Here is a 21,488-nt window from a genome sequence, read left to right as displayed (position 1 = left end):
AAAGGAAAACTACAGATGATTGGACTTGTAGATGACATTTTTGAGCCCCAACAGTAAGCTACCTTCATCTTTTCCTCAAGTTTTAACGGGATTTGGGCAACAAAAGAAGACATGGGGGGTCAATTTTGGTAGATCCAATTGAGATGTTCATCTAATGCCCTCTCCTATCAATCGTGTGTTTTTGTTAGTGGTATTCATTTTCACTTGTAAATAAGAGGTCTTAGATTCGATTCACGCGAAAGGAGAATTTGAACTACATTATTGCTAGCCCATTACGAGGCTAAGCTCATCCCCCTCCCCTTTAGTTTAGATAATATCATTTGTTCAAAAACAAAACTCCCAAGTTACAGCATGAAATATACGTTACTGAAAGCTGAAATGATAACCCGAATAGCGACATTAAAAGCACCTTGCCTTTCAAAATGCTTGCATTGCATGCTCATTAAGCACATTACTTTACCAAAACATAATGAGATAACGAAATTGCCGTCACTTGGAGCTCCATTATTCCAGTTCAACAATCTTGAACAAATTTGAGATAATACCTCGTCCTACGATATATGCTGTTTGACCTAGATTATCAACGTCAGAACTACAAAATCTCAATCAGCCATTCAGCTCAATCTCCTCCCTTCATCTGTTTCTTCCGCTTTCTCCGTTGATCTCTCAAACCTGAAAGGAATAACAATATCAATACAAACAGAGCCCACAGAAGCCAAACCCCAACCACCCCTCACATCCTCCACCCAAAAACAGAGAGAAAAAGGAAAAAGAATGTACGTGTTTTCTCCTCTTTTCTTTTCCTCCTCAGAGTCACCATGTTTCTTCGCTTTTGAGCCACCTCTTTCCCATCAATGTGTACCTGAATGAGAAAGAGTGTAAAATACTGGAACTCGAACGGACATAAAATATAAAATGAAAAATCCTAATTTTGAGGGCTTATTATTCACCACAATAAAGTGTTGTAAAATGAAAGTAATCCAATAATTTGTCGTAGTAATTTCAATATCACATTCTCATACATCAGCTGATAATCTTATGGTAATTATAATTTATCATCCATTCATGCAATAAAAATTTAAAATCAGATCACAGGAAGAATAAGTACACAGACTATGACTCTAGCATCTAGGTACTACCTCATGCCCAGCACTCCGAAGTGCCTGGAGTGGTTCCACGCAATCCTGACCAATAACTACCAATTTGCTTCTTTTCTTATCTCCCGAGTCACTGCCATCACCAAATTTTTGCTTAGCCAATTCTTCGAATTGATGTAGCAGGAAAGGTGACACACCAGCCTGAAAAAAATAATGATAAAACAAAGGATCAATCTCATGTACTGAAAAATAATGTTATTTGTGGCCATAGATGCAAACACAACGATGCTGAAACCCATTATAAAGTTACATATGCATCAATCAAAATACTCCTTGGTGGAGATCATACTCATCGTATATGGTCGTGCCAACCAATCATTAGTTCAATTCCAAAACTCTCCGAAACCTCAAATGGGAAAAGATGGTTATTAAGATGTCAGGTTACAAACAGAAGTGATAAAGCAACTATGAAAAAGGTGGGAAAAAAATGTGCAACATACTAAGATAGCCCTATATTAGAGTAAAAATCCTAGTGCATTCTACATCAAATGGCCTTTCAATTATGAGGTGCCATATTTGGCCCTTCCTTTGCAGGACAGTATACTCGTTTTCTGAGTATTTCGAGGATACTCCATTCAATGCATTTAATCTTATTAGGTGGGTGTTTTGAGTTGAATGTTACGCTCTAGCTATCAGTCAAGCTTAGACTGATATCCTATCTTTCCTTGTAAGTCATCTTTCTTTTCATGGATATTAGTTTTTGTTTCTACGTTTAAATAAAATGATAGCATGAAAACTCATTTTGGCAAGAGAACAACAATTAACAAATAACTTCTAGAAATGAAGGTCAAAGTGAATAAGATCATTTCCAATCAAAAGGAAAGTCACTTAAGGTCCTGAGATAGTTACCCCTGTCAAATAACGATGTGAAAATGACTTCGGTTGTAATGGTCGCGAAAGTAACATCTTGAGCTCCTGTTTTCCAAACAAAAGTAGATCAGATGATATAGCTCCAAACTTTAGACTATGGACACAGAACAATCATAAGAGGCACTTTCAGAAATCAGAATGTTTATAGTATTAGCAACCTGCTGCAACTTCTTTAAACTCGCAGAGCTGGCTTTCTTTTGCTTATGACTTTTCACCCTTTCCTCCTCACTGTCATCATGGTCCACAACCAATTCAATCAATTCTGCATTTCTTTCAACCCAATTTTTCTTCGATTTCTCCTAAAAAGAAAATAAGATTAAACAATAATTCATCACGAGAAAATTTTGTACAAGACATGAAGGGGAATAAGAGTAGACTAGAAAATATGCAGATCAAACATAATTTAGAGAAATGGAAAAAAACTGAAGAGTAATATGATAATAACAATTAGATACAGCAGAGCAGGTAAGGCACAAAGAAGAAAGAAGAATTAGCAGATTAATAACTTCTAATCTAAGAAAGAAAAACAATAAACACCTAGCAAGTAAAGGACTAATAGAAAGATACCGGTTAAGAAACTTGTGCGGGAATAACTAATCAATGCTTCAATACCCTCTTCAATCAACACAACCAGTGTTCAGTGACGAGATAACAGGTTTCATTAGGACTGTAAAATTAACCCAAGGCGTGATGACCCACCTTATTTTATTGTTTAGGCATGATGTATGAAGCGGGTCCAATGGCATACAAAAGCATGACAATCCATAACCAGTTGGTTGAGACTGAGCCAGACCCATCTCAAAAGGCATTAGGCACAACACAAGGCCAATTTGGCTGGGACTTGTGTTGAGCGGCTTGTGCCTATTGAGTTGAGCCTTATATTACAATACGTTATACTTTATGTTATCTTTAGATTATAAGATTTAGTTTTTTTTTTAGGATTAAATTATTGTATAGTGATAATTGAAGTTATTTGTATTTGTTCAACATATATTAGTAGTAAGTTATTTGTATAGTGATAAGTCAACTAACATATATTTGTTCAACATAATATCATTGAAAAAATTTTAATGTACAAATGATAAACCTGACATTTTCGATATTTAGGTTGACGATTCATGTCTTTTTTTGGAGTGTGTATGCGTGTGTGTTAAAGAGATTTCATTTAGTAATAATATAGATTATTTAACTATCTAATTAGTTGACTTTTGAAATAAAAAAAATGTTAAAGAGTCAGGTAAAGCCTTGTGAGTTCTAGGCTTGTTCTTATGGCCCATTCAATCGTTTGGACTAGGGCATAGGCCTAGCCTCCTAGGCCTAGCTTTTCCTCAATTGGATCAGGAATCTCTGCCTGAAAAGGGTTTGAATCTTATTGAACCCTAGGGTGGGTAAGGCCTACCCTTTCATGCCTCAAGCCAAGTCAGACCGGACCAACCAATTTTGCAGTCCCGTTGACACTAGAATTGCACTGTAAAAATCTAAATTGAAGTAATACCTGGGAATCTTTCCGCATAATCTTGTCTATTTGACGTGCAAGAGATAACCGTTTCATGACCTCAGGCATGTATGAGCTGTCCATGGGAAATCGCTGAAAACTTTCCTGGGTACAGAAGAAGAAACATAATAAGGATAATTGTGGACAGAAATCACAGGACTGAAAACATTGCTGTGGCTGATAAATTCGAAGTAGCACTTAATTTTTCCTTGATGTAAAATTCAAAAGAATGCCATCTTTTCAAAATTGCTACCTTAGAAAATGATTTGCACAAAGAAGCAAATTTGGAGGTCTCATTTGGTGCAATTAGTGCAATGCTGCACCCATCAGCAGAAGCTCTAGCAGTTCTACCACTTCTGTGAACATAAACCTAGTGAACAGAAAAATATCAACACACCCGTCAGCAAATGTGAGGCCCTCATCAAACATGGTGAAAAGCATCCAGATGTTTACTTCTGCTGAATGTGGAAGCTGGTAGTGAACAACAGTTCGAACACCAGGAATATCCAGGCCTCTTGCTGCAACATCAGTAGCCACAAGTAAACCATGTTCAAATCCACGAAAACGATCAATTGCCTGCATTCAGCACGATGAAGAGTGGTAAGCTTTCAAGTCTATGACCAGGGATCTGGAATCAGGATTATACTTTTGAAACAAAATGAAAGGAAAACTCTGCTGGTAATGATTATCCAACGAAAGGAAATACCACATCCTAACTAAATAGAAAATTGTGTCTACATCTCCATCCGGCCAGAAGCACAGTACAATATGGGAAGTTCACAATAACAATATTTTTTGATGAAGCCTTTCAAATTTTTATTCTCTTTACCAAGCAAGAAAAGAAAACAATTAGTAAAACTTTACTATTCGTCCTATCGTAATGAAAGGAGAAAGGAAAAAGCCATCGGATCTGTCCATAGTCATGTTGGCTAGGTCAAAAAAATATTATACACATTTCAGATCGAACTCTAGCAAGTTTGGTAAGATGATTGAAAAGTACCAAAAAGAAAAGAAAAAAAAACAAAACAAAAGAAGAATCCCTCTGCATTTCATAGTTCGATTCGCTGGAGTTATACTAATTTGAAAAATAGGTATTTGTTTCATCATATAACTGCTCTCTTTAAAATAAATCCATTTCCTTCAGCTCCTCCAAAACTTCAAGTGAAAATGTTGAACTTCAAATTTTCATTTCATTCCTAAATAACCATTTAATAGTATTGAATACTAAACAATTTTTATCAAGCATTCACATTGCCGAAACTTGGTGCGATGGCAAGTGCCTTCGCCCATGAGCGGTAGGTCTCGGGTTCGAGACTTGGGAGCAGCCTCTTCATAAATGGGGGTAAGGCTAGCCGACATTCACCTCTCCCAGACCCTGCGTAAAGCGGGAGCCTTGTGCACTGGGTACGACCTTTTTTATTCACATTGCCGAAACTTACACTCCAAATCTGAATTTGTCTCTCACCATAATGAATAAATATTAAACATAACTTTTTCTTCGCAATACATATCTGGTACAACCTTATTTAACTTAATTGGAAAAGTGAAAGCCAAACCTTCAAGCGAGCTCGCTGCTGCATCTGAGCATGAAGTGTCCAGACATTGATGCCAAGAATGCACAGGAGTGATGATATGTGTCGCAAAGCTGCAACTGATGTACAAAATACAATTGTGCGACCTTGTCCATGAACACTTAAAATATAATACAGGTAGGCGTCTTTATCTTCTTCCCTGCATCTGCAATCCTAAAATGATTAAGTAACAATCCGCTGAAAGGCTCATGAACTAAAACCCGAGAGACAAAATGAAATGGCTAAGCAACTTTATAGCACAACACAAGTACTTCTCGTGGATTCATACAACTGGCCCCAATTTATATTCTTAGTTATAAAGACTTGACTGGGTTGCCTTTAGAACAAATCAGTGGATGTATATTTAACTTGAGGCAAAGTCTACTCTACCGCCAAGGCAAAGTTTAACCTCAGGGTGGAAATTTCAACACTCCCATTTTGTCCATTTGCACTCCTATATCTTATTTCTATGCTTGGTGATTGAGGAAACAAAGGGACAATGAAAGCCTAAAATCAAGAAGTACAACAACAACAAAGCCTTTTCCCACTAAGTGGGGTCGGCTAAAATCAAGAAGTATACGGAAAAAATGGGACTCTAAAACCACTACCGTAAGCTAAAACCTAAACTTTCCTGGTCATTTTATAATAAGATATGAAAGAACCTAGTGAGATAATTGCAACAATAACATAAGCCCATTCAACAGAGCTACAAAGGGCAGGCTATAGCTAATTCTGCATATACAAGGCAGAATATGTCACCTTTAGGTAAGGGATTGTGAACTTAAGGGTCAAGGCAGTCATGGAAAAGTATGATCTAGGCATCTTTATAAGACGATTGCAACTCAATACCCAACAGTCATAGATAAAAATTACTTTTCCGATTACCCCCAAATAATTACCATTACAATTTCCCTTTAGATTTCAAACAAAATCAACTAACAACAAAATGCTGTATCTTTTTACAAAATAGAAAGAAAAAATAAATAAACTAATATAAGACATGAGTGCTTCTTTCCTTTTTTTTTTTTTTTTTTTTTTTTTTTTTTTTGAAGAAAGTTTATAAACATAACTGATTAAAATGAACATATACAGAAACAGAGGATGAACAGCCCACTGCACTAAAAGAAAACAAAGTCCAGAACAGCAGAACAAAGCACCAGAAAACAGAATCTCTCCAATCTAAAAAGATAGCATACAAGAAATGCACCAAAACTCTGCATCGATGCCCAAAATCAAGGTCTCTCTCACAATTATACCTTCTCCTCCACCTGATCAACATCAAACACAATTCTGTTTTCCTACATCAAAAGCATTACCAAAAAAGAGCTCTGTACAGCACATCTCACCGAAACTACACCCTCCCAGCTCAAATTAGACTCCCTAAACTGGGTAGAGAGGAGATGACCCACACTCTCAGCTACATTTTTACCATATCACAGCCATGGGGAGAAAGAAGTCTCCTTCTCTGAACCATCCAAGACACATGTATTAACACTCTCATGAGCCATAATGCAAGCTAAACCATATGTTAGGAAGTTTGTTACCACTTTACAAAGTCGATAGTTACAAAATGTCACTGACATATTGCAACATTCCAATAAAAGAAGAAAATTTGGGTCGTAAGATTGCATAGCTTAATACATAAATCTTAAGAGTTTTAAAAGCATAGGCATTGGAGGAGGGAAGAAGACTGCAAAAGCCACCCATCTACCACCAAGTAAACCCATGACCCATGCGGCTATGCCAAATGAACCCAAGCATTACCACATAAGTAAGGGTGAATGATCAAACAAGATTGATACATTATAATGCTAGACCTTCTCCAACTCCAAATGGTCATCTCACTCAAATTTATATTTGGTGAATGTCAACCATATAATAAGATACATAAAGAATAACATTGAGTTAAAAGCTTTGAGAAAAAAATTCGACATGTAGCATAACAATAGTCAATGCCTACCCCAGAGTTGCTATCTACAAAAGAAAATATTCGTAAAGATTGTTCATCACGATTCAAATATTAGCTCCACAAACGATTGGCAAAGAAAAAATTACTTACAACGTGATTGACTCAATCTAACACTCCTCTAATTAGTTAGAAACAATATTTTAATAAAATAAAATAATCGCTTGACTTTGTGACTAATCTGATTTCAGAGAAATATAAACATCTACAATTTCACATGACACTATCAAGATCTGACAATTTCACCCAGATAAATGAATCTAATACAAGATTATTTAAGTACATACATACAACTAATGGACAACTGTGTAAGAAAGTTTCCTCATTCATAGACAATAAGAAACCACGAAGGAGTGTGGATTAATAGCAAGCCAAGAGCATATTGAAGGTACACTGGCTTTCTAATATGCCAATGTTTGTTATCAGGTCCTCCCCTAGCCAAAAAAGTAGACACCCTTCCAAGCTATGGATTAGAGGAAACAGCACTCAGTGTGTTAACAGGACATATTTAATATTAAGGAGAATGACAAATCATCCAATATAGTTACAGAGGAAGTTTTCTCTTTCTCTATGGTATCTCGCCATGACAAATCATCCAATATAGTTAGTGAAAAATAGTTTGTTAAAGCTAAGTGTAGTTAGTTTTATTAGTACCTGTAATTAGTTAAGGTAGTTGAGGGTATTATTGTAACTAGCCTAAGGTAGCTAAGGCTATATATATTCACATCTGTGTAACTGAATTATTCATTCAATACAATTGTAAATCTTACAGAGGAAGTTTTCTCTTTCTATATTTAACACCCAAAAGGTATTGCATACCTCTGTGCTAGAAGATTTTCTTTATTATATAAACCTTTGGTAAAAATATGTAGAGTCTAGGCATCATAGTGAGGCAAGAGCAGATTAAAGTAGAGAGCACTGTCTTTAGTCAAAAGAAGGGACACTCTTCCTAGGTCTGAATTAGAGGAAACGAGACTCAGTGTCTTGTGAGGACTCCTTTACTATGAAACTTGGCTTAACAAAACTTACCTTGTTTTAAAACAAAAGGAAACTACTAAAAAGTGTAGGCATCATAGCGAGCCAAGAGCAGATTGAAGATACAAAGCACTGGCTTTCTGAGATGCCATTATTTGTTATCTGGTCCTCTCTTAAAAAAGGAAAGAAGACAATCTGAGGCCTGCATTGGAGGAAACAGCACTCTGTGTCTTAAGAGGACCACTACTTCGCCACTAAAGCTATTAGGTAACTCAGTGCAAGAAAATCCTCTCTATTTTTTAGCAAAAGAAAAACATAAAGACTGTAGGCATCATAGAGAGCCAAGGGAAGACTGAAAATACAGAGCTTTCTGATATGTCATTGTTTGTTATCAAGTCCTTTTTAGCCAAAAAGGGGGCCACCTTTTCGAGGTCTGCAATAGCAGAAATAGCAATCCTTGTCTTCCAAGGACCTTTCTTGAGATTCACATTCTTACGATTAAGCATATACATAAAGTGCAAACTTAGTGTAGGATATCAGCAAATGACAGGAAGCTAACAGGAAAAAAAATGGCATGAAGGCTTCACATGTACGAATGAACGAAAACAGGGAGAGGAATTCACTGTTTGAGCATCTATGTCTGATCACTGACAAACCTATTGCCCATAGTCTTCTTGTAATTTAATTTTGTCTAAGAAAAAATATTACTACTTGCTATCATGAAATAATAAGGATGCAGTAAAGGGCGATAAACTAAAGGAGAATGAAGTAAAAATAAAGAGAAAAAGATTAGAGAAGGAGAAAACAAAAAAGGCAGACAACAAGAAAAAAGATAAAAATACAAGGAGACAGAAAAACTGGGATAAGTTCAAACCAATATTTGAATAATGTGAGAAGATCATCAACCCTACTACAATTTATACAAGCAGTCCAAAAATAATAAGATACCAAAAATACCCAAAAAGGAACACTTGAATAACATGACAACTGAAAGCCAACACAAAAATAAATAGTAACAGAAATGAGTGCTCAACCCTAAATCATAACATGGAGATTAGGTTTGTGCTCAGGCCTAAAATAAATATACTTTCCTTCTTTGCATCCATGACGAAGGCATTGAACCATAGATGGAGCTAGTCACCAAGCATGAACCAATTAAACTAAGGTATAGAAATGATTTGCACTAACTCTTTCGAACATGTGGTCCAACCGAAGGGAAGAAAAAGGCATCAATTGTATAATCACATTTTTGGGGGGGCAAATTACCAGATATCTATAGTGTTCTTGGGGAAAGATAAAAATTGTGTTACCAACTTCTGTAGGAATAACCAGAAAACAAGTTAAGGTATAAAGAGAACCAAACATATCAAGCTTCGCATAATTCAATAGATAAACAGAAATTTCAAAAAATAAAAAGTAAATGGCTGAATTAATAAAGTGAAGACTACGAATAGACACTTTCATAAGTACAATCTATTACTTATGATGCATAGTGGATTGAGTACGTTAACCTACATAGTGGATCTAAGGTGTCAGATGTCCTGCTGCTAAATTAGTTACTAACGAAACCACCAACAGGCCTATGTGTATATATGTTACTTAAGTATGCATGAAAGACATACATAAATATTATATATATTAGAGAGAGAGAGTTCACAAAGTTGAATGGAAAAAAAATAGATTGAAAGCATTATACTCTAAAATGACAGTCGGTAAGGTGAACTGGATTCTCCTGAATAAGAGTTCCTCATGTCAGACAATAGATGGATAGGTCTCAAGAAAAAGAGTTCATCGTGTCAGATAATAGATGGATAGGTGAAAGGCACGTACTCAATAAATGACTCCACAAGCTTATTTGCCAAAATGGATGTATTTGTCAGATCAATGACGGAAACATTGTCTCTCATCCCTGCTCGCTCACTTAGAGCTTCTATAGAATTCACCCCATCAGACATTGATTGGTTGGTTTTTTGTGAACTACGCTTTAACTTCTTACGGAAATCAGGAGAAAGTGCTATAGTAGCAGAGAAAACAAATGTTTGTCTTTTCTTCCTCTGGAAGTTGGACATTGCAACAGAATTTTGTGCATTTTCAGAATGGGATTCAGTTGATGTATTCCTCACTGGAAGCATGTCAATTATTGACTGCATTTCATGAAAATGACCATTTTCTATCATTCGATCAGCCTCGTCCAGCACAAAGAAAGACAACGAATGTAACTGCAAAAACAGAAAAATTTAGTCAAAAAACAGTTTATCTATACATGTCAAAGGTGTATGCATGCATCTAGCTCATTAATGAGCATGAGCACCAGCATTACTTGATACCGCAATTGCGACTAGTCATCATATTCTTTCTAAATTATGGACCAGTGAAAAAGCTAGAACAGGATAGCCTCTTCCAATCAAGGCTACGTACATTTATATTAGCATACATGTATGATATCACAGGTTCCTTCAGCGTGATTAAACAAAAAAAAAAGGTTCAACCTTTTTTATATTTCCAGTTTTCTAATGAAGTAATTACTTGCACCTTTTTTATAGTGGTAAACTTGTGAACCTGTGGTAACATAGTTATGCGTGATCAACTGCAGAATACAATCAGTACACATGTAAACAAGTCTAGCTAATCTTGAACTCCTAGATCTAGTCTTTAGTAGTCCATCTTAAAGAGAAAAAAAACTACTACTTTAATCATCACGCAAAAACACGATATATGAATACTAACAGCACATAGCACAAAAATGATAACTCAGAAATTGAACATACTGACATGCATCATAACAGGAAAAATAAAGGGTAAAACAAAATTTATTGTCAGAGTCAATGTCTTGCGTTAAGCAAATGTTATTAGTAGTTCAGTACTGACCTCAACTAGATGCTTTTCTCCACCAGACATAAGTTCCCATAATCTCCCTGGAGTCCCAACAACAATCTCAGGTCTAGCCTTTAGAAGTCTCTCCTGTTTTTCCTTTGACATCCCTCCAACTATTGGAACCACTCTAATATCAGTATCCTTGGCAACTGCCTTAAGATGATCAGAGACCTGGAAATGAAAAAACAAAAATCTCAACATGCAGATTCCGAATCAAACAAGGTTCACAAAACCCATATTTTCAACTTATTCAAAAAGAAATTTCAGTATTACTGTTTAAAAAAAAAAAAAAAAAAAAAAGGGCAAGGCATGAGCAAACTGTTGCTTTCCATAGAATGCGAATAAACATGAGACACTTTACGATTTTCAGAACCTATAACTAACTTTTCTGGCCCTGCTATTATAAGTCCTAAACAATCCTACCATTGGCTGCAGCAGAACTTTTCATTTTCTTACAAGCTGATATGAAAATATACACAAGCACACCAGAGGCAAGAAAAACGAACAGTGTAGTAGTTTGTTGTTTCTTCAGTTACTACTACATGTTCCCACTGTTGCATTAAGCAATACAAAAAAGTTTCTCCAAAACAATATGGATTGGTCAGGAAATATTATAGGCTCTACCGTACAGAAGAGTCCCTCTTGGAAAGCTCACAGGGTAAACTTATAAGCTCTAGTCACTAAAAATGACATGAGGCCAGAGAGCTACCGAAATTCTATGAGGTTACTGCTTAGTATATTTACTAGTTCTCCAGTTATATTACATAGTAAAACGGTATCTAAAAACCTTAATCCTCATAACACAATAATGCCCTTCTCCTTTGGTTGCATGAAGATTTTATTCCTAATAACAAAATCCTCAATTCCTATGTCATGGTGGTGCAAAATTAAGACAAGGGGAATAACAGATTTAAGGGGTGATGTTATCAATTCTAACACTATTAAGGAGATATATCTCTTTCACGTTTTTAGGATCACAAGTTGGGCTTAAACATGCATGTGTTAGAAATGCAGGCTTCTTGTCTGGCTATTATCAAGGGTCTTCCAATTGTATTGGCTTCTCTTCAAATTTACTTAGCCACTATGTATGCTTCTTCCGCCTAGCACATGTAGCACATAGGACTTCGGGGAACTTCAGGTACTCGATATAAAAACGCTTGTAGTTCCTGCACTCATGTCTTGTTTTGTTTGCATGGAATGGGAATCCTTCTCATTCTTGTTCATTTACGGCATGATTACTTACAAGGAATGGTATCAGTCATATCCATGTGTTTACTAACAACCAAGGGAATGAAGAAGTAGGTGGGTCAGGGTAGGTGGGCGGTTTGTTTATCATATATCCATTCCTTTTCATTTATTATAAAAGTAAGAAGTAAGCAAACATGCCTTCGGTGTTAACTTCAAATAAAGAAATAAAAAGACATATGGAGTCCATGTAGGCCATACATGTGGGATTCCTGATGGATGATATAGGGATGGAATCATTCATTCCAGTAGGAATGAACTTTCATTTATTATAGAAACCAAAGGCTTAAAAAAAGAGTTTCCAGAAAAGGAAAACTGTCGTTTTGTGGAAAAATTACATGAACATAATCAACTGGCAAGCAATTTTGTTACCTGAAGTGCAAGTTCCCTTGTGGGAGTAATGACAAGGGCCCGTAAAAGACCTTTTGGAGAAAACTTCTCTGCTTCCTCCCCCTTTTCATCAAACATCCTTACAGCCTTTTCTTTTTCATCCAATAACCGTTGCAAAATGGGCAAACCAAAAGCAAGTGTCTTTCCAGACCCTGTTTCAGCAGCACCAACAATGTCCTGTCATATAAATCAATTTAATGAGTACCAAACAAGAAATGATCATTGCCTACCAAAGATCTTACACAATAACCTTAACCAACCTTCCCTTGATGAGCAGCAGCAGGAATACAAGCTTTTTGTATTGGCGTTGGGTTCTTGAACCCAAGCCTATATATTGATTTCATGATCAGATGATGGAGTCTCAACTCATGCCATGCATAATACTCATCTTCATCAAAACTCTCTTTGTCAATTTCTGTTTTTCCTTTGCTATCATCATCTAGAATCACATACATCAATGCAGAAAGTGACATGAGTATCTTAATATAGCACGTCTAGCACGTCCAACAAGCATTGTCAAAAATATGAGTGCTTCAAGAAAATATACAATAAGATAAAAAAACTGAACTAAACGTGTGAATATTTTAATTTGTGTGATGAGAGTGGAAGGAAAAAGTGATCGACATATGGTGGTGCACCACCCAACCAGACTAACCAAGACCAGAAAGTAAGCAATTACACATGCTACCATATGGGTTTAGTTTTAGTAAGAAACATCAAATTTTATACAGAACCAATAAATTTCCATGTCATTCGCCTGAAAAATCAATCAATTGAAAGTACACCTCTTATCAAAGAAAAGATAATGAAAGTGCAGTTCAAAGTCTGAAAATTTTCCCTAATTCCATAAATATGCACGAAGTAATGTTTGACAATAACATTGAATTGAGATTATCACCAATCCATCAACATGTTAAGGGCACATTTCATAATTCTTTGTTATTTAGATTATGGATAAGAGAAGAAAGTAAAAAGAGTGCTGGCAAAGATGAGGGGGAGAGGAGAAACATCATATCTGACAGTCTATAAATAAAAACCAAAACCAACTTCAAATAGTTGTTTAGTTTTAGTTGTATTTACTCTTCCTCGTTTCTTCTTTACCTTCTCATCTCACTCTCTCCTTCCCAACATAAGTAACACAAACAATTTTGATCCAAACCTAATGAAACTAGTACTACAGATCAATTTATAGCCTGATAAGTTAACAAGGACAATGCTCTAAAATCACATGAATTCGATCAAGTTTGTCACTGGCATGCCCATTGCCAAAGTGTCTAACAAACAGCACAGCACCAATGCAGAAAACAAAACATAAACAAATAAAATAAAGAACAGCACTAAATTTCCTAGAAGTAAAAAATAGACGACTAACCAACTGTACTCTCCACATTTTCCAGGGTCTTCTTGGCGTTGTTCTTCTTCTTCGTCAACGTCTTCCTCTTCCTCTTCTTCTTAGAATTCACATCCTCATCCTTGCTTTTATCTTCAAACTCATTGTCACCATTTCCATCAACATTCTCAATTCTCTGAGCTTGGTCCGGCTTCTTTTTCTTTTTCTGTTTCTTTTTCTTCTTTTTATTTAGCTCGCTATCATCCTTGCCCAAAATCCTTTCGCCATCCGCCTCAACCCCATCACCAGCACCCCCATCAACTCCACTGCTGCGCTTCCGCTTCTTGGACTTTTCCCTTTGCTTACTGTCTTCCTTGCTATTCCTATTTGCTACTTGTGGTTCAGGAATTTCAAACCCATATGCGGCCTCGTCAATCTCCTCAAGCATTAGGAAACCTGCATTCATTCATATAACAACAGCCAACATAAAACCCATAAACCCCATAAATCAACTTTCCCCTATTTTCTTTTCCAAATTTTCCCAGTAACCAAACAGAAAAACAAAACACAATTTGTCTAAACAGTAGTTATCATTAGTCAACCAATGCAATAGGATAGAGAGATGGCACGACGAACCTCCTTCGAGCTCGTTGTTGCCGACCATTTGCGAGAAGGCGTTGTCGTCGTTGGGGAGAGAGGGGTTCCATGGGAGCGAATCGAAGCGCTCGAGCTCTGCGTCTTGCTTTTGAATTTGCTGCTTCTTGGCTTTTCTCTTCAATCCGCGCGAGAGAGGGGGTGGCGCCATTGTAACAGGAAGGAGGCAGCAACTGAGGAGGCTGCAGGAGCAGGGTAGCGGGTTGAAGGGAGACTGGGAGAGGGTTGGGGAATAGTATACTTATAATTTTGGGTTAATTTCATGATTTTCACCCTACAATTTTGAGATTTATTTCATTTTGGTCCTTGAACTTTTATCCGTCCCAGTGTGGTTTTCTATTCCATTTGGTCCCTTAGAGCAAGTCCACCCCTAAGGACTTTGTGCCAGCACCCAGCGCATTTATCCACTCAATTAAACAGTAATAGACCCCAGTAAACAGTAATAGGCCAAAGCATCTCCACCCCTAAAAATACGCTGGCATCCAGTCTATCTAATATTATATTATTTTATTCATATCAATTAATATTTTATCATTTATTTTATTTTTTATTTTTTCTTCTTTCTTCCTTTCCCTCTCCGATCCTTTCTTTCTCTCTCTCTCTCTCTCTCCCTCCCTCTCTCTCTCTTTTCCAGCTCACTCCCGTGAGCTCACCTTCTCCTTCCTCTTCAAAACCTTCCATTTCTGCACGCCATCCACCCTTGCATCTCCGACGCCATCCCCCTGCATCTCCGACGCCGTCCACCCCTGCATCTCCGACGCCGTCGACGCCGTCCTCCTGCATCTCCACACCTCCGACGCCGTCGCTTCGTCCTCCCGTCGTTCTCCCTCCGTGGTTCCTTCCCTCGCGACATCCTCTCCCGCCTCGACCAGCTCCGCTCCTCAGCCTCCACAACAACTCCCTCTCTGACGTCATATGCCCTCCGACGTCACACTGACGTCAGATAGGCCGGTCCCAAGGTCTGTCGATTTTAGGCCGGCCTGTGGACTGGCTTGGGCTGGGTGCCAGTCGATTTCACAGGCTGGAGTGAATTGACAGGGTGCCAGCCTGGTTTTTTGACTGGGTGCTGGGCTCTCTTCTTCCCGGTGGAATTGCTCTTAAATTTTTCCGCCCAATTTGCGTTGTAAATCTCTCTATTTGGATGAAATTTAAGATTACAAAGAATTTAAAATGACGGAAATTAAAATGATGGATTTTTATTTTCTAGAATTTGTGAATTTCTTATTTAGTTAACCTATAAAAACAATGCAATTTGAATACAGAATTTGTTATTTTTAAATTCTCACTCATAGAAATTGGAAAATGACACATATTTACATGGAATTTAAACTTGGGAATTGATATTATGTTTGGATAAGGGAAATAAACTTGAAATTTTGACAAAAGTCAGAATTTATAAATTGACATGTATCAATTCCCTTATTTGGATTGATAAACATAAAAACTTAGAATTTCTACATGGAAAAAAAAAACTTGGAATTTGGTAGAGCTGGAAATTTTTTCCGAAAATCCTAAACAAAACCAAAATATTCTCGATCTCATACCGAAATTTTTGGGATCCATACCGAACTGATCCCAAACCTTTCGATACGGAAATCAGGATTACATATTCAATGGTTCGGGAATCCTGAACTGAATCAAAAAAAAAAAAAATATATATATATATATATATATACATATACGTATATATTATTTATTTATTTTGGTTGCATATAGCATGTTGAATGTTGAATTTAAGTAGTTTGATAGTAGACAATACTAGAAATAGAAGTATAAAATTAAGTTGTTTGAAACTTTGGAACGTCAATTTGACTTGATATGAATGATTTGGTATTTTAATTGGTATGAGGTAAAAAAAAAGGAACTTTAACGAAAAGCACCTGGTACTGTTCACTTTAACGAAAAACCACATTTTTACACTAAAAAGTCAATCCTGGTACTATTCACTTTACCTTTTATTTTGTCCTTATCATTAAAACTCAATGTTTTCAAGCCCTTTTCATTAGTTTTCCTAAAAAAAAAACCTAAATTTCAATTGATATGAAATTGGGCAACAAATTTTCAAGCCAAAAGTCCAAATTTTAGCTCACAACCCAAAAATCTCAAGTTTCAACCCAAAAACTCAAAACCCAAAATCTAATGCTGATGCATCTCGATCGGGAATCCCAAAAATTAGGAATAACGGAATTTTGGTTCGGGATTGGTCTTCAAATTTTCATACTGAAAATTTTTGGTTTGGGATTCAGGACCCTATTTTAGGTTTGTGATCTCATATCGAACCACTATAGAATTTGGGACGTTAAATTCCCAAGTTTGAATTCTATGTAAATATGTGTCATTTTCCAATTTCTATGAGTGAGAGTTTAAAAATAGCACATTTTGTATTCAAATTTCATTGTTCTTCTAGGTTAACAAGAAAATTCAAAAATTCTAGAAAATAGAAGTCCATCATTTCAATTTCTAAATTTATATGTTTATCAATCTAAACAAAGGAATTTATGCATGGCAATTTATAAATTCCGACTTTTGTCAAAATTTCAGGTTTATTTCCTTCATCCAAACACAGTGTTATCTTCAAGGACATGGATTTCAACTTCGATGCAAGGGGAACAAGTATAATTAGAGTTTAGGGTGGCAACAAAAACCAACAAATCGATCAAATTGATCAAACTGATTTGAACCAATTCAAAAAATTTGGTTGTTAATTAAAGACATTGTCTTCAAACCGAATCGGTTTAAATCGGTACGGCTCATAGTCTTTAAACATATGAAATTCGTCCAACCCAAAGTGGTTCATGTAAAATACATACTTTCCTTATTCTTTGCATTCTCAGTTCTTCATGTAAAATTTACCAAACATAGTCAGGCGATCTATCTACAGGTTGGTATGGCAATGCAAGATTCTCTGGAATATTTTCCTTCCCTAGTAAATTTCCTTTTTGTCCAAAGGTCTCCATTAAGGCCCCTCCCGCAACAGCATTGTCAAGCTCCAGACCTGGGGTGAGTGAAAAAAATAATCTAGCCACCAGTGCGCAAATAAAAATAAAATAAAAACAAAATTTGATACAAATAATCTGGAAACCTTACAAGTGTTGTCACATCCCGACCCGGGGTCCACCATATTCCGGGCCCGCTCCATTACTGTAGCACGATATTGTCCGCTTTGGGCCCCGACTACGCCCTCACGATTTTGTTTTTAGGAATTCACACGAGAACTTCTCAGTGGGTCACCCATCATGAGAGTGCTCTCACGCGCTACTCGCTTAACTTAGAGTTCCGATGGAACCCGAAGCCAGTGAGCTTCCAAAATGTCTCGTGCTATGTAGGGATGAAAATATACATATAAGAATCACTCTCATGGGCGATGTGGGATCTTACAAGTGTACAAAAAAAAAAACTTAAATCCCGTGTGCCATACATTTATCTCTCAGATAACCCAACACTGACGTTCTCATGCTCCATGAACAATCCTAAATAATTCACTACTTAGATATATAATTACTCCGAACAAATTTTTCAAAATAAACATGTTTGACTTGAAAATAGACCAAAATCAATAACAATTTCCCTCTCAGCAACTTTGGATAAGCTTCAGGTACCTTAACTAGCATTTAAACCGTAATTCACTACAACTATGAATAATTTCCAAAAACAAAAAGAAATTGGATGAGAGCACCTAGCAATGAGATGATACTCAAAAAGCTAGCAGCAAATACATATTTCATTGTACATCTAATTCATAACCATAAAACAACCTACAACATATCCATCTTTAAATAATTCAAAACTCACATGGTAAAGCAAGTCCTTTAGTTACATTTACTTTACATCAAGAGCTTATGTAAAATTTAAAGGGGAGAATTCTAAGTCCCAGTTATATAAACTTTCAAAAGTTTTCCACATTAATTAGTCGTTCAGTTTGCACCCACATTTTACTAACTCTACGTTAAGAGTCTATGTACAACAAAAAAAGGCAGATTTCTGCAACAAATAAGGACAAACTTTCAAGTCCCAACTATATAAAAAATTGCCCGCATTGCCCTATTTTTCATGTAGCATTCCTGTTTCTGGGCTCATCACAAAATTTTCTTATTGTTATGTATTGCTACAAAGTGCTTCATTCATTGATGTGAAATTAAACTAGCACACAAATTAAATCCTCTTTTGATAGTTGTAGTATGTGTAAGTAGAGATCATTCTAGGCCGAGGATTAGGAGGGACTGCTAATCAACTCAAATTAGACTCAATTATACTCAACTAGACTTAAAAATACTGAACTAGACTCTTATGACTCAAAACTTACTCAGACTACTCAAAACTACACAAAACAAACAAATTGACTCAAAACTAACACTAAGGATGACTTTGGACGAAATTTGTACTAAAAATACTCAAAACACTAAAAAGAAACCAGTTTTGGACAGATTCTAACTAAAAACACAAAATATAAAGGGGGAGTTGGTTTTTGACGAATTTAAGACTAAAACTAAACAGATTTAAGACTCTAAATAACTTTGGACGAAATTGGTGATTTAATGGGTGAATGGCTAGCTAGAGGGTCCTTCTCCACACATGATACATATGCATACGAATCGATTTTCAGTTATTCTTCCTATAAACCATGAATGACAACGCCCCAGATTAACCGTGAACAACACTAATTAACCCTCAGATTTTCCTAAGTTCATTGAATCAGACTCAGCGTCGCAACCAAATTATTCTTATCAAGTTCCCTACACGAGCAACATAATAAAGATACATATCAAAGATCATTAAGTTCTATGAAAATCATAAGCATTGATAAGATATTCGTAACTATGAATAGCATGATACTCCTGCCAAGAATTCACTTAACACGATCATGACCAATGACCTCCACTACTTGTAAATATAAGTTCATAACTATTAGGTGAAACTCCCTTATATTTTAGCATCAAATTCATGTATGCAAATCAAGTGTGCACCCTTAATCAACATACAAGAATAAGTTCTGAATTAAACAGTCAAGCAGATTACATTCACGATTTATGGAGTAATAACTGAAAGTAATCAATTCATATGCAATATATGTTCATGGCTTTGAATTTGCCTCTAGCCAAAACGAGTTTAGTTCCTCATGTTCACACTTAAACAAAGATAACTTAAATTAAACATTGAAAACAAAAGATAGAATACACCTAAGAACGCTCCAGCAACCCAAGGGTCTTGAATGGCAGGGCACGACAAAGGGTCTCCTCTCCTTTCTCCTTGCAAGGCTACGGCATTAGAGGGATTTTCCGTGTATGATGGATGTGTGGTGTTTGGTGCAAAATTGTGGTGAGAGATGGGTGAATTCTGAGTGCTGCAGCAATTGTATTTATAGGGAAAAGGGAAGGCACAGCATAGGCTAAGAACAAAGGGAATTAGGATTCCAAATTAGCAAGGAAAAATGACACTTCTCATCAGATTCCAGGGAGGAAAATGAGTAGTCCTTTCAGCAGGAAATATAGCTTCTAGAATGGCTAGGTGTGGCACCAATTTAGGGATAAGGTCTTGGCTTCTAGAAACCTGATTTGTAGGTGCTTTAATGTGAAATTGATCCCCCCCTTTCAGTTGGAATTAAGGTAGGATAAGATTATGATAGGATAAGATAAGATAAGGTTAGTTTGGATAAGATAAGGTTGGATAATGTTCCTTCTTTTTTGGCTGATTCCTTATCTTCTTTGTCTTGAATTCATTTCTTCCAGATCTTTAGCACATTCCTAGCCTCTTGAATTTCAAAAACGTCCATCCACCTTGCTCCATTCATATGCTATCCATTTTTGGCCCAAAAACTGCTCCAAAATGCTCCAAATTACACTTTCTTACCAACTTTGTCATTTGGACCTACAAACACACGAAAATAGCTTAAATCACTATAATAAACAGAAACTAGCTATGAAAATGCAAGAAAACAAGTTAACTAAGTCACATAAATATGCTCCTATCATTCATCTTTGTACTTCTTTTTCCTGTAGATTGAGATTATATTTTTGTATAAGAAATATGATAAAATTTGAATTCTAAAAATATATGTACTAATAACTAATATATGTAACGTATTGAGTTTTGAAAACAATAGAGACTATTTCAAATTTGTTTGGAGAAGCATTGGTTTTTTTTTTTTATATTTTTTTTTTTTTTTGAGATTTGATGGGAAAATTGTAACATCCCACATCGTTCAGGATAGTGGATCATGTAAGCCTTATATGTATATTCCCATCTCTACCTAGCACGAGGCATTTTGAGAGCTCACTGCTTCGGGTTGCATCGGAATTCCAAAGTTAAGCGAGTTCGCGCGAGAGCAATCCCATGATAGGTGACCCACTGAGAAGTTCTCGTGTGAGTTCCCAGAAACAAAACCGTGAGGGCGTGGTCGGAGCCCAAAGCGGACAATATCGTGCTACGGCTGAGTCGAGCCTGGGATGTGGTGGGGGCCTAGACCGGGATGTGACAAAAATCTTTAATGTCTAAAATATTTTGTTCATCAGTTTCTTCAAAAGTTTTAGTTTCCCTTAAATCCATATAAATAAAAAAAAGATTAATGTATTAGTAGATGTTTGGTAATGTGAAAATATAGATGCGAATGAGATATTTATTCAGTTATTGTGGAAGTTCTTACCTTTTTTTTTTTTTTTTCTTGTCTCGGAGCTGAAAAGAGTCTTCCGAGCGGAACTTTCAATATGTGATGTTGTGACAATGATGGATGAAGAGGTAGAAGAGACATACTTTTAACTTTTTTTTTTTTCAAAAAAGTGGTGGAGTCAATAAAAAATTTTGAGCAGTCGTATCTTCCTCCTGAAATTCTACCACTATTTCATAAGAAGCTTTGGAGCTTGATTGAATATCTTTTACCTTGTCATCAAATATTGCTTTAGATCATAAGATCATTTCTGTTGAAACCATTTTTCAAGGTTGATTGAATATCCATTCAAAGTTGAAA

The 21,488-nt window shown here is 36.2% G+C and overlaps 1 protein-coding gene across 1 annotated transcript; it reads right to left on the bottom strand.

The window, feature by feature from the left end:
* Positions 1–410: 410 nt before the first annotated feature.
* On the bottom strand, positions 411–14,883 carry LOC103430291 (DEAD-box ATP-dependent RNA helicase 13-like). Its single transcript, XM_029090691.2, has 15 exons — positions 14,510–14,883; positions 13,916–14,329; positions 12,804–12,982; positions 12,526–12,720; positions 10,903–11,079; positions 9,865–10,253; positions 5,079–5,259; positions 3,976–4,098; positions 3,776–3,892; positions 3,523–3,627; positions 2,186–2,326; positions 2,007–2,072; positions 1,140–1,298; positions 781–862; positions 411–672 (listed from the first exon to the last, which is right to left on the bottom strand). Exons 1-15 carry the CDS (start codon positions 14,676–14,678, stop codon positions 620–622), a joined length of 2,550 nt encoding a protein of 849 aa, XP_028946524.2. The 5' UTR covers positions 14,679–14,883; the 3' UTR covers positions 411–619.
* Between the last annotated feature and the right edge of the window lie 6,605 nt (positions 14,884–21,488).

This window comes from Malus domestica, chromosome 12, assembly GCF_042453785.1.
Source record: "Malus domestica chromosome 12, GDT2T_hap1".
NCBI classification, from domain to species: Eukaryota; Viridiplantae; Streptophyta; class Magnoliopsida; order Rosales; family Rosaceae; genus Malus; species Malus domestica.
This window is presented reverse-complemented; position numbering and strand designations above follow the sequence as displayed.